At 38.2% G+C, this 13,689-nt stretch overlaps 1 protein-coding gene across 3 annotated transcripts in view; it reads right to left on the reverse strand.

Moving 5' to 3' along the window:
• The window catches only part of LOC127648958 (E3 ubiquitin-protein ligase mib1-like), a 73,656-nt gene that overhangs the window by 47,730 nt on the left and 12,237 nt on the right, over positions 1-13,689 (reverse strand). For all 3 annotated transcript variants that reach the window (XM_052133818.1, XM_052133819.1, XM_052133817.1), the window contains exons 9-12: positions 12,718-12,851; positions 11,634-11,741; positions 8,052-8,249; positions 6,541-6,692 (exon numbers count right to left, since the gene is read on the reverse strand). In XM_052133818.1, coding sequence (XP_051989778.1) covers positions 6,541-6,692; positions 8,052-8,249; positions 11,634-11,741; positions 12,718-12,851 — 592 coding nt within the window. The remainder of the gene's footprint in view (positions 1-6,540; positions 6,693-8,051; positions 8,250-11,633; positions 11,742-12,717; positions 12,852-13,689) is intronic.

The raw sequence follows: 13,689 nt of genomic DNA on the forward strand, positions 1-13,689 counted from the left end.
GCAGCACAGGCATGCAATGTGACCCTCCCTCTCCTCTGCATCAGAACAGCATCCTTCTCTCTCAGTCACATGGATCACAACGCTGCATCATAATTTCCACCATAGTTACACTGATCCATCACCAAAACCATGCTGAACCCGTGCTGCACCTACTTCCATCCATCATACAGCAGTTTATATGCAGAAGCACTTTACCAACAATATGCCCATTTAAATATTATACATGTTTATAAAGGATTGTATATTTTAGGTGTTGTAACTGGTCACCAGTTCTTTTGAGTTTTTCACAATTTTTAAAAGCACATTTTAGCTTTATTTCAGTTCACATAAATAGCCTTGTGGTGTGACACATTGACTTTTAAAAGTACAAGAATAATAATAATAATAATAATAATAATCTTTCATTAAAATGCATGAATTTTATAAAAGAATAATAATAATAAAAAGGTTTACAATAGTTTGATTAAGTAAAGCAGGTAAAACTGCAGGACAAATGTTGTCAGTGCTTGGAATTCTAGGTCAACTACACATGGATCAAAAAACAACTAATCTGTGGCCCAAGTTTTTAATCAATAAAGACTCAATAATTACAAAAACATACGATTCTCACTTCATCAAATGCAGAAAAGGTGGCAATGCACCTAAAATTTGGCAACCTGCAGATAATCTGCACTGTTCATTTGCTTTCAAATTCAACTACTTTTCAATAGACAGATATTTAAAAAAAAAACACATTAACCAATCAGATTTATAAAATTCTAATATCTGTTTCTATTTTCACTGCTAGCTAATTAAGACGTGGCTAGGGCTGTCATGATTATGAATTTTGGAAAAAAGGTTATTGTGACTATGAAGATTAATAGTCTATTTTAGAAATTTTACAATTAATTGTCATACAAAATGTCATACTCCTATGTGTTTTCTTAAAGGTTTTAAAAACTTGACATGACCAATAATATTTCAAATACAAATATATTTCCAAATATTTAAAATATCTCTCTCTTTGGTCAACTTTAGTCTTGGTCTATTTTACATTTACACTGTTGTTTTTGGAACCCAGCCAACCTCTATAGCTATTATGTTATATTAACGTATGCAAGCGTAAAATATTTCTGACGGAATAATGTAGAGTGAGCGGGCGTCGTCTCCTCTGTGTCACTAAGTGTCATACACTGAGTGTATCAACACCATTGACCAAGAACATTTGACATTACTCAAATGTTAATGCACTTTGCGTTCACTATTAAAATCCTCATTTATATTTTTGTGGGAGTTTGGAGTGAACCTCCACAATCAGTGTTCATCACAGCACTTCTGAAGTGGTTCATGTTCAAGCGCACTCCAGGAGTTGCTCTCAGTGCAATACACAGTGCAGCTCAATGAGACGATTAGAGTTCAATTGAATGAGACACACAAATGTGCGTTTTTACTTAAAATACCCTTATTTGGACAGCAACCCACGATTGGAATTTGAAGAGGACAATAATCAATTATCTTAACTGTGGTTAGATAAAAAAAAGAGAAATTATTAAATTTAGAGAATTATTTAATAATCGCAACAGTTCTAGACGTGGCTATTAATTAAAGGTTCAAAATAAGCAGCTGTAATGGTTTTGTGGTGGCACACAGAACTGCATGTGAGGGTGGGACTCCATGTAGTGATTAACAAACAGGTTGACCTATTTGTTCTGTAGTAATAGTGCAGTGGCCGCCTCTGCAGGTCCTGTTTGTGGAGTGTGTTATGATTCATGGGCTATTAATCGTACTGTTTACAGTGCTGGAGCACAACTGCCTCCCAGCCGCAATCCAGAGAGCCACTGAGAGGAACCAGTCCCCCTTTCAGCCTGGGACCGTCACAAACACACAAGAGCACAAAAACAAGCATTTCCAACATCTTCAGGGTGCAATCTCACAAAGTATAGATGGGAAGTTTAGCGGGATATTTAATAAAAGCATTCACTGGACCGGTAAATCAAAGCGATATAGTGATTTTACTACAGGTAAAGGGTGTTCTAATGCACACCTCAATTTAAACCTGTGGTAAAATCACTCTAATGCACAGACAAATGTGACTTATTGCTTTTATAAAACGGTGTGTATGCGGGTTGGCAAACAATGTAGAAACTTGCACAGAATATGGTTAAAGGTTTATCTGCATTTTAAAATGGCTTCCAACATGGCTCATCCAATCAGAAAATATTTGACAATCGGATTAGTGGTGAAAACTGTAAAAACAAAAATGGAGTGCATACACTACAGATAGCCCTTTTCCACCATCATGGTTCAGGGCCGGTGCAAATTCTTGAACCGTTCCGCATGTTTCTTACGCAGCAAAGGCCGTTCCGGGGCCAAAAACCTGGTTTAACACTGGCCCCCAAAGATTGCTGGTCTCCACACAGGAACTGATTACGTCAGGGGGCGGAGGGACCGATAATGTTTCGTCAACACTTTTTCCCAAATAAAACAGTAGAAACTTGACAGGACTGTGCTGCAGTTCTATGGAGTGTCCAGTGTTGGCTGCCATGCTGGGATGGTATTTGACCTCCAGGTCTCCACACCAGTCACGTGACTGAAAGCTATGCTCTAATGGCGAACATTCGCTTCGCTTTCTATGGGATAGGGCCATTTGTCAGTGATTCGCCTCTCATAATCATGCCGCGTTTGGTGTGAAAAGGCCTCAAGGATGAGAAAAGCAAAACAGTGTTCCCGGCTGCAAGATGTTTCTGGGATAAACTTTGAGAGAAGCCTAAAATGGTTCAAGAGACAATACTACACTGTTTTAATATTTACTGGGTCATTTTAAATATTTACAGGATTATCATGCAATAGTGGACATTACTGATGAAAAAACAGCATCATCACTATTTGAAAAAAGTCATTTTTGATCAAATCTAGACAGGCTCAATTTCCAGCAGCCATCACTCCAACACTTATCCTTGAGTAATCATACTAAATTGTTAATTTGATTCTAGAAAAATCACTTGCCATTATATAAAACACACTTGAAAGCTATTTGGTTCATTAAATGTGTTTTTGAGTTGTCACAGTATGCAATTTTCTGACATGTCTTAAGGTCAACATTAGGTCAAAAATGGCAAAAAAGAAACAGCTCTCTCTTGAAACACGTGAGTCAATCATTGCTTTGAGGAATGAAGGCGAAATTAAAAAGATTTCATAAAAAGTTGTACATTACAGTCTTCAAAGACAAAGAACAACTGGCTCTAGCAAGGACAGAAAGAGATGTGGAAGGCCAGATGTACAACTAAACAAGAGGATAAGTACATCAGAGTCTCTAGTTTGAGAAACGGACGCTTCACGTGTCCTCAGCTGACAGCTTCATTGAATTCTACTCGCTCAACACCAGCTTCATGTACAACAGTAAAGAGAAGACTCAGGGGTGCAGGCCTTATGGGAAAAATTGCAAAGAAAATGACACTTTTGAAACAGAAAATCAAAAAGAAAAAGGTTAGAGTGGGCAAAGAAACAGATATTAGACAACCGATCATTGGAAAAGTGTTATGGATCTTACCCCATTGAGCTTTTGTGGGATCAGCTAGACTGTAAGGTACATGAGAAGTGCCCAACAGACAGCCACATATATGGCAAATGCTACAGGAAGCATGGTGTGAAATTTCACTCTAGTATCTGGACAAACTGACAGCTAGAATGCCAAGGATCTGCAAAGCCATTGCTGCACATGGAGGCTTTTTTGATGAGAACACTTTGTAGTAGTTTAAGAAGTCCTGAAACATTTTTCAAATTGTAATACTAATTTTTCATGTTATTAATGTAATGACTATACATTGTGATCAGTTGAATGCCACTTTGGTGAATAAAAGTACCAATTTCTTTCCATAAAAGCAAAATCTGTACATTATTCCAAACTTTTGGCCACCAGTGTATATTCATAATTTCCACGGAATTACAGACTCCAGGTTGTCTTTTTATAACCCTTTAAACCATAAAAGCCAAGATGGCCACAAGTTTAATACAAGCTCTCAAACCTAGCATGTGACCTATCAGAGCAAGTTTATTTTAAACTGGCTGTAACTAAAAGTGGCTTGGTCACAGGCAAGAATGCTGTCCGAAACAGATTGCAACAGTGGGAGCTCAAGCAAGAAACACAAGAAAATGGTGAACTGGAGGAGAGCTTTATATCTTTAGGACTTTCTGATGGTGAATGTACAGTAGAGCATTGCTTGGGAGCAGAACCTGTCCAAGCGAGTAATAAATACTGAAACGGACAGTTTTTCATCCACAAAGTCAATAAAAAGGATCCCCGTGTTGCCACTGAGAGATAAAAGCCAAGATTGATCTGAAGGATTTGGAGCTAAACTTTAAACAGCGATTTTGGAATAGCAAAAGATTTTAAAATAATAAGCTCTGTTCCAATTATTTTATTTCCAATGAATATTTAAATACAGGCTAACTGATCTTGGAAAGTACAAGCATTAAAAGAGTAAACGCAGGCATCAAACATAATCTGAATGCTTGATCTGGCCATTTAGACTACAGCCAGAGGAATATGTGTCAAAGAGCATGAATGTTACAGTAGTGCCTCAAAGCCAGCGCAAGAGTAAAATCCTCTATAAATAGGGTACATTTTTTCGAAGTTAAAATACCTTCTCCTCACCACATCTTCATATGCACTGTAGGGCTGTCCCGATTCTGAAATTTGGCTGACGATTAATGGTCAAACAAATAATTATGATTCTAACAATTACTTGTCATACTTCTTATAGGAGCTATAAGCTTCCTCCAAACCAGCCATTGAATTAACCACACCCCCTCTAAACACAAACCTACTAGAGACCATTGTGTTAAGAGCCGATGGAGGGCAATGGGTTCCTCTGAGCATTTCACAGGAGTAGGACAACATACAGTCACTAATACGAGTATATACGGGCTGCCCGGTGAATGCGCTTCTGATTGGTTAAACCAGCAATATGACATCGGCCCGCAGACATGTTTTATCCTGCTGTTTACAGAGCCTAGGGCTGTTAAAGAAACAGGTGTAATATTGCATGTCACCCATTTCAGTGATATCTGACTGGTAATAGGGACATTATCTCCACGTCATTTAATAATAATACAAAATTAATTATTCAGGGCGTGCTTAGTGATTCCAGCCAGGTCTACTAAGCAACCAAACCCGGTTGCTAGGAAGGATAGAGTCCCGTGGGGTAACCTCCTCGTGGTCGCTATAATGTGCTTCGCTCCCAGTGGGGCGCGTGGTGAGATGTACTGCGGAGAATAGCGTGTCTCCGTGGCAACGCGCTCAACAAGCCACATGATAAGATGCGCGGATTGACAGTCTCAGACGCAGAGGCAACTGAGATTTGTCCTCCGCCACCCGGAATTGAGGCGAGTCACTACGCCACCACGAAGACTTGGAGCGCAGAAATTGGGCATTCCAAATTGGGGAGAAAAACAAAAATAGTAATAAAAATATATAAGCAATTTTAAGGTGTACATGTACTTCATTTCTTGATATTGAACTTTGAATCATTTAAAAAAAATAGGGATATATGATTACCTTTAAGACTTTAAAAACTTATGAATGACGTACAATTTTTACATTTTCCCTGTTTTTAGAAAACAGCCAACCTGAAAAGCTATTATACTATATTAAATACAAGTATGCAATAGCATTATATTTCTGTTCTAAATTCTTCACTTTTACATGTTATTTTAAGGCTCTCCAAAAGCCCATATTTCACATTAAGACGGACCTTTAAGATTCTGTTTCTTCATTTTATCATCTCCAAGCAGGATCTTCTGGGTCACTGCATGTCAAGAACACTGAGCATTTGTTAATACATGATCGTTTAAATAAAGTGAAACCAAGAGCGCTCTGCATTCACTATCAACTATCTTTAAATTTGGTTCCTCTTCATCACAGTGCTTCAGAAGCAGTTCATCTTCACCCGCTCTTCAAGCTGATCTCGGTGCAGATGGAGATGTTCGGAGTTCAGTTGAGAAACACAAACGTGCCATTCATGGCCTTTATAAATTTGCTTAAAATTCCTTTATTTGGACACTAAAATGTGATTGGAATTTGAAGTGATCAATAATTGCAGTTCTCAAATAACCACGATTAGATGATTATTTAATAAAATCGCAACAGGCCTAACATGCAGAGACAATTGCATATAAGTCACTCGCAGGTTGATTTTTCTAGAAAAATATCAGAGCAACCACCCTGACAGAGGCAGGCTCAACCACTGGCGTGATTTCAGAGCGGTACCATTTGTTTGATGGGGAGACTTGTTTGAAAGAGTCATTTTTGCAATTCCATTTGATGACGCTAGCGGCTCCAAAAATTATACACTTCAATTAGTTTGGATGAACGTCTAGAAATATTCAGTTCTTTCTACTCAAGCACTAATATGAACTGAAACCATTCAATACATTCAGTGAAAAATATTCTCACCGACCACATCAGCCCACAATAATAGAGCAGAAGTCCAATTACAGCCTAATTTATGACAAATCCTACAATATATTCTATTAATAGCAGTTGAGTGAATGAAGCCATACCTGGGGTTCCCCCGCAGAGCTGCATGGTGAAGTGCATTGAAGCCGTTATTGTTGGTAATGGTGACATCAGCACCTGCTTCCAGGAGCACAGACAGCATGTCATCCCTCTTCTTGCTGATGGCATCATGCAGAGGTGTGTCTCCCTCAGAGTCCTGCAGATGGCAGCACTAAGTTACACCCTCTTTGCAAGTATAATTCAATGCTTCTAAATGCATAGCAGATTTATTCAATTTGACTCACAGAAAAAAGTTTACTGGGGTGTTTCTATTTGCGATGGGTGGGACGTGATGTACAACTACTACAGAATAGGCAGAAAATCTGCTCAAATATACAAATACTAAAGTATGCTAATATATCTTGGATATTCATGGCAATGTTTAATCGGTTTGGCATTTCTTTAGCTCTAGGAATGCAGCCTACAAATGGGTGCTGATTCATGGTAAAACTGTACAAGATTGTTCACTGCTGAACAGAGGGGATAATGTCTTATGTGCCACACGGTGTCATTCACCTAGAAAAGCCCCTCTTTGTCATCTGTGTCTAGTCAATATGAACGGTATATTTAACAATCCTTTGAAAACGGTGCTACCGGCATGAGAAATTGTAGTTTTGCTGGTAGCTACAACTTAAATTTAAGACTGCAGTCAGATCTGAGAATGTAAGGCCCCATTTACACCTTGCAATTAACTAGTGTTTTCAGTGAACGGCTCACTATCAGATAGGATTTGACCACATGAAATTATAGGTGTAAATGATCCGATTAGGATTCGTTCACATTACGTCTTGGGTGGATTTACACCTGTCATTTAATGTGGTCAAGTGCAATCCAATAATGATCCTATCACCAAAAATGCATGTTAATGCAAGGTGTAAACAGGGCCTCTGTGAAATTCCGTCATCCAAGAGAAGACCAAGAAAAGCTATGCAATACACAGGGTTCCCACACTTTCTGGAAAAATCAATTTCCATGACTTCACATTGTGTGTGAATACTGGATAAGGTTTTTTTAAAAAAGCTTTTGTAAAGATGACACAATTTACAGGTGATAAAATATTGTAAAAGCAAAACTACAAAAAATTCCTGACAGAACAGTCCATGACATTTAATGATTTTATTAATTGACATAATTTTTTCAGGCCTGAAAATCACAACTTTATCACTCCTAGATATCTCCAGGTTTTCCATGACCATGGGAATCCTGAATTTAAAATAGCTTCTAGGAGTCGTATTTTATATAAAAATCAAGCCAGTGCTATATTTCAATTAGAGATTGGTTGGTATCTGGCCATTTTGAGATCATCAGCTGATAATGGTGCCCAGTTGGTTAATTTTCAAAATTGGTGCTTCTGTTTAATGTCCGTTCCAAAATATACCAACAGCCTTGTCAAATGTATATTTTCAGTTAATATATTACGTAAAACAAACACATTTAATCATTTAAATGTGTGTATGAATATATGAACCAAGAGGTACTGAGACACCAGTGCCTAAAATACTGATAGATTGTTCACCTGCAGGCTGGGGTGGCAGCCAAATTCAAGTAATGTCTTCACCACCTGTAGGTGGCCCTTGTTTACAGCAATGTGCAGGGGTGTCTGTCTGCGCTTGTTTCTGGCATTCAGGTCAGCCCCGCCTCGATGCAGCACCTCGATGACGGAGCCCTCGTCCCCGAAGGATGCATGATGGACAGCTCGGTCTCCATCCTTATCCTGAAGGAGCCACACATCAATCACTGACAGCATCTTCATTTAAACATGTCAAGAGTTTGAGTCCAGTATATGACTTAAAAGCTTTTAGAAGTATGACTGGCCTAGAAAAGTAAAATGCTGAGGAATGTTTATGGGGACGCCGCAATCGCTTTATAATAATGTAGAGGTTAAAAGTGATTTGCAGCCATAAATTAGACTTTGCCTAATAATCGATTCAGTCCCCTGGCTGATTGGGGCAATAAGTCTAAACTGTTTTTCTGCAGTGAATCACAATATTACACGATAAAACAAAGACTGTTTAAAACTGTAAGACATCTGTGAATTATAAGTAAAAGGATTCACTCACACAGGCAGTATATAAGAGTAAAAATTAGTGTAGAACCCCCATTGTATGGTTATGAATTTCATGTTATTAGATGACTTTGAATCATTTTCCTTAATATGGCATTTCGGATAGACTAATTTAAAAATAAATAAAACTAAATAAGATTTAACCACATTACACACCTGACCATTTTTCACCTTTACAGCCCTCTGCGATTTTGCTGTCAAACAATTCATAACAGAGAACCAAACAAAAGCAATGAAATGATAATATTTAAAAAAAGTGACGTGGTGGTGGTGGTGGTGGTGGGATGTAATCAAAGCTTACAACATTCACAACAGTGTGTATGATCTTCTCCACAGCAACAGGCTCTTTTCTGCCCCTGAAATACCATCAGACGCCAGGACATAAATATTCCTACTTGATTGTAGCGGAGAACCCTTCACGTTGTTTGGAATAACAATGCTAGCGTTCCCAGCATCCAATTTTTTCCCTCTTTGCACATAATTAAACAGAAAATGCACTAACTGCATGCCAACATTGACTTGCCCTCATTATTTGGCAAATGGTGAGTTCAGTTGACTCATTTTGTCAATATGTCTCTTTGCTACCACAAATCTTTTCTTTACAAACATTAAGGAAAGAACCTCTTTCGATTAACATTCATATTACAATAACAAAAGGCTAAAACCTCCCTGAACAATACTACCTTGGATACAAACAGCTTTGAAATGTGGAGAAAAAATATAGATTCTTCACATATGAAAAAAATTGTTCACTTGTAGGAGGATACGAATTATGTGGAATTAATACTCTAGGGGCAGAGGGACCAGGTTTCTATTGAGTTTCGGAAAAGAAGGGGCAATGGAGAAAAATGAAAGCTCTCAGTTAATTTCATTGGTTCAGTATATAGGTGTGTGACAGGGCGGAGGGCAGGGCCAGGTCGTGATTATACACACCTGGTCCCTTATCAGGCTAATTAAGCCTCCGAGATGGATAAAGGCCGATTGTGGACGGTGGGACGCAAGAGAGTGAGCATGTTTTATTACTCACTAACAACCAGATAGAGCGAAAACCAGAGCTGAAAGTGAAAAAAGGAGGAAGAGGATGATGGAGGAAGAGAGGGAATGAGTTGTACAGCTGTACAGGAAGATGAAGAAACAGCAGAGACAAACACACACACACACACGACGCACATGTCCGTAAATGATCTCTCTCTCATCGCACCACCATCCGCAATCGGGCTTTATCCCTCTCGAAGGCTTAATTAGCCTGATAAGGGACCGGGTGTGTATAATCACGTCCCCGCCCTCCACACTGTCACAAGGTGCTTAAAAGCACTCCATGGACTACAACGCTTCTTTCCAAAATTGATCCATTACATTCAAGATGTATGATATTTTTTTTTCTACAGAGCAAGGCTATAAATACAAGATACTAGCTAGTGTGTTAGGCCGGTTCAGACCAAATTTGAGACGAATTTGCGAGACGAACTGCTGAAGAATGGTCAGTACAAAGAGATTGAAACTATTTCACCCCAGTACAGTAGACGGTGCTGTTATCCAAACATATTTATTCTGGTTTACTGCACAGATCTTTCAGCATTTAGCACTCAATGCATTAGATTAATTTATCACTATTAAGGCATTTATTTACCTAATTTGGCATAACGGTTTCATTATGTACTAGGCATATTTTCTATGCATTGAGGAATATAGAATCTGTTTTTTTTTGTTCAAGTGAGATAAGCATGCTTTTACATACATTTCATGTCTTTTATCAATTTATTTTGCAGTATAAGTATATTCAGAAGTATATTCCAAGCGGACTTCCGAAATGCAATTCCCTTTTTTTAATGCCTGGATAAAACAGTGATACAGTGATATAAATACACATAGAATAATGTACATCAAGTAATAAAAAAAGTATAGTATAAAATGTGATGCATCAGAACATTACAAAAATTATAAAATAAAAAAACTGTTCATTATTTTTTTGTTGTTGTTATTGCAAATATTGCATATTTGTATTGAATTCAGGGTTTCTACATATCCAATGCTGGTGTTTGTCAGTTGATTAGCAGCAGCAACACGCTGGAATGTGCAACAGTCATATCTCAATGGTCATTTAGTTTTCTTGACAGTCCAAAACAACAAAACAAAGAACGCTCCACTGCCCTCTGTAAAAAATAAATCTTCGGGTTGTTGGCAGGTGATTCGTCAGACCTAGAGTGAATGGTGCCATTGGAATTCATTGATCCCTTTTAAAAGCTCATTTGCAACTAACATTCACATAGAAAAGTTTCACTTTGTGTGAATAGGATTAATTCTATGAGTTTATCTATATTATATTTTTATGCTAAACTCTTTAAATGGCCTTTAAATGTCCTAAATATTTCACTCAATCCAAGTCACCTTGCCACTAGCAGCAGAAGTGAGACATCTGTATGGGTAAAGCTCACAAAATATGTTCACCCCAAAAGATGAGAGAACATACATTTATAGAAAATAAAGCAGGTTTTTAAGACCATTTAATAAAAATTAAGGACAGTACAATAAATACTCCCTTGATGTATAAATACTATTTAATTGAAACAAATTGGGTTTTTGTTTGTATTTGTGTAAGGAAAAAGAGATTTCTTTGGATTACAGTAATGAGGGCTGAGGGAAGAATTGTTCTGAATTATCATAAAATAAATGTCCAAAAGGCAAAAAACATTTTATGAAAAAATCATTGGTCCCAAAATAGGCTTCACTTTCTTTAAGAAAAATGTATTTTCTATCTTTTGATTTTGGGGTGAAATATAAAAACCATTGTTATAAAAGGCTTTGAGAGATTCACCCATGTGCTCCATGTGGTCCACTTACACGCACTTCTTCTTGAGGGGACTGAACCACAAGTAACTGGATCTAAGTGGTTTATGATCAGCAGTCAATTGACAGACTACAACAGTTTTCCCCATTCTAAACACAACAAACTTCAGAAGAAACAACCAATGGTTATCTGAAGTGGTTATGAAACAGGATACAGGAAGAGATATTCCTTGAGGCAGTACATACCTCAGCCTCCAGGTCTACATTATGTTTCAGCAGCAGTTTGAGGACATCCACATGGCCATTCTGGCTGGCCGCCTGCATAGCAGTGTGTCCTGCGCACTGCCCATTCACCTGGAAACAAAAGACATGATTGATCGAGTGTCTGTGTGTGTCCCTGATGAAATTTTGGTGAGGTTGTGCTATATTTGTAATGCGTGTAAGCAGGATTATGAGAATGCACATTGTCTGTGTGTGATCTGCAGCATTGCGGTAAGATAAACAAGTGTGCAAGGGCATGAATATTAATGCTGGAGCCCCTGGAGTATTTGCAGGACATGTCTTGTCCTGCTGAGCATATAATTTGGCCAGTCACCCAAGCCAATCTCACTCACTCACTCACTCACTCACTCACTCACATTACTTCAGTGAGGGGCTGCACTGGAACCAACACAGAAAAGCCAAAAAACCTGAAATTAAGTTTTTCCTATAAAGAACATTTTGAGTGCATGAAAAATAGAAAAGGGGGGTCCTGCCCTCTCAGCAGAACAGGAGGACTAGCCTGACTACAGAACTGCTGAGGGGTATTCTGACTTCCATGGGCATCTAAAGCCATTTTTCCACCATCAGGCTGAACAATTACCATTGTTTAATCATGCCGTTCTGTTGAATCAAGCACTGATTGTTAACACAAAGTTTCTTAATTCTCACTTATTTACTGCACTTTCTAAATGTAATAATCAAGAATTACCACATATTTCAATATCAGATTGAATAGGATGTTATGACAAGGCCAACACAGAATCTGCACTAGTCACATTTATGCTGCTGATTGTAGGGGAAAAACGTTCAATGTGTAAAATCTGTTCTTACTGGTAGCTGAAAGCACAACAATTGTAGCAAAAACATTTAAGAAACAAACATGCAATGGGTAAGGGATGTGTAGAATGTTGTAAATGAAGGACATTCAAATTCTGCATAAATCTGCTGAGCTTTCTGTGGGTGCAAGTATTGAATTTAACAAATGTTATAGTCATGACAGCTGTGGAACACGCAGAAAGATAAACACAGTAAGAGTTAGTATCTGGTATGCGCTTTGCAGAGCTCTTACGTCTACATCTGGCCTCTTAAGAATGTCCTCCACTTTGGCTAAGTCTCCATTGGCTGCAGCCTTCACCAGTTCTTCATTAATGTCTCCAGACTCCTGGGTCTCAAAGAGCTTCTTGAGGAGCTGAGACAAGCGCTCTGCAGGCATAGAAGGACTCTGTCAATACTGCTATAGTGTCATACAGGGTACACGATAACTGATGGGGAAAGTGCTAATTGTTTGACTGCGAGCACCATTGAAATATAAGTTAACTTCAACCTCTAGCATGGAGATGCCCAAACCAGGGCCAGCGGGCCAATGTTGACCCATGATAACCTTTTATTAGGCCTGCCTGGCCGTATATGGCAAGAGGAGAAAAAAAAATGCTATTGATGTAGCTTTTCATTTAATTAATTTAGCAGATTGCAGAGTAATGATTTTTTATATAATGAAATCATAAAGGAGAACCAGGGCAACTATAATACAAGTTTGCAGGGCCTGAAAATCTGTGCAGAACTACGAGTATAGAGCACAATTCTAATAATTCCTGCAAGTTCTACATTTATAATGATGGAAATTCCCACACACTTTTAGAGTGCAGCTGCAAATGATTAAACCAATAGATACAGATCAACAAAATCAAATCAATAAACTTGTTTATGTATCTAACCATAATTGCAGAAGGTGCACAAGTAAATTTGCACTGTCTCTCAATTTCTTTCATGTCAACAACGCTTGTGCAGCTGTCAGCAGCCTGTTTGAGCGCTTGTTGAAATTAGTATAAGCGCGCACAGTAAGGAAGTCATTTACAAGCTTCAGGTTAAGAGAGGCACTTAAACACCTGTTACATTTCTCATCTCCATATCTAGTTCCATCTAGGTTTGGAAATGTACAAGGCTCTCTGGGCAAAAAAACAAACAAAAAAAAAATCCCCTGCAATCTGATATAGTTCCAAACACATACATCACGATCTTCATTTGAATTTTCGCGGGATAT

The sequence above is a fragment of the Xyrauchen texanus genome, chromosome 9 (genome assembly GCF_025860055.1).
Source record: "Xyrauchen texanus isolate HMW12.3.18 chromosome 9, RBS_HiC_50CHRs, whole genome shotgun sequence".
NCBI lineage: Eukaryota > Metazoa > Chordata > Actinopteri > Cypriniformes > Catostomidae > Xyrauchen > Xyrauchen texanus.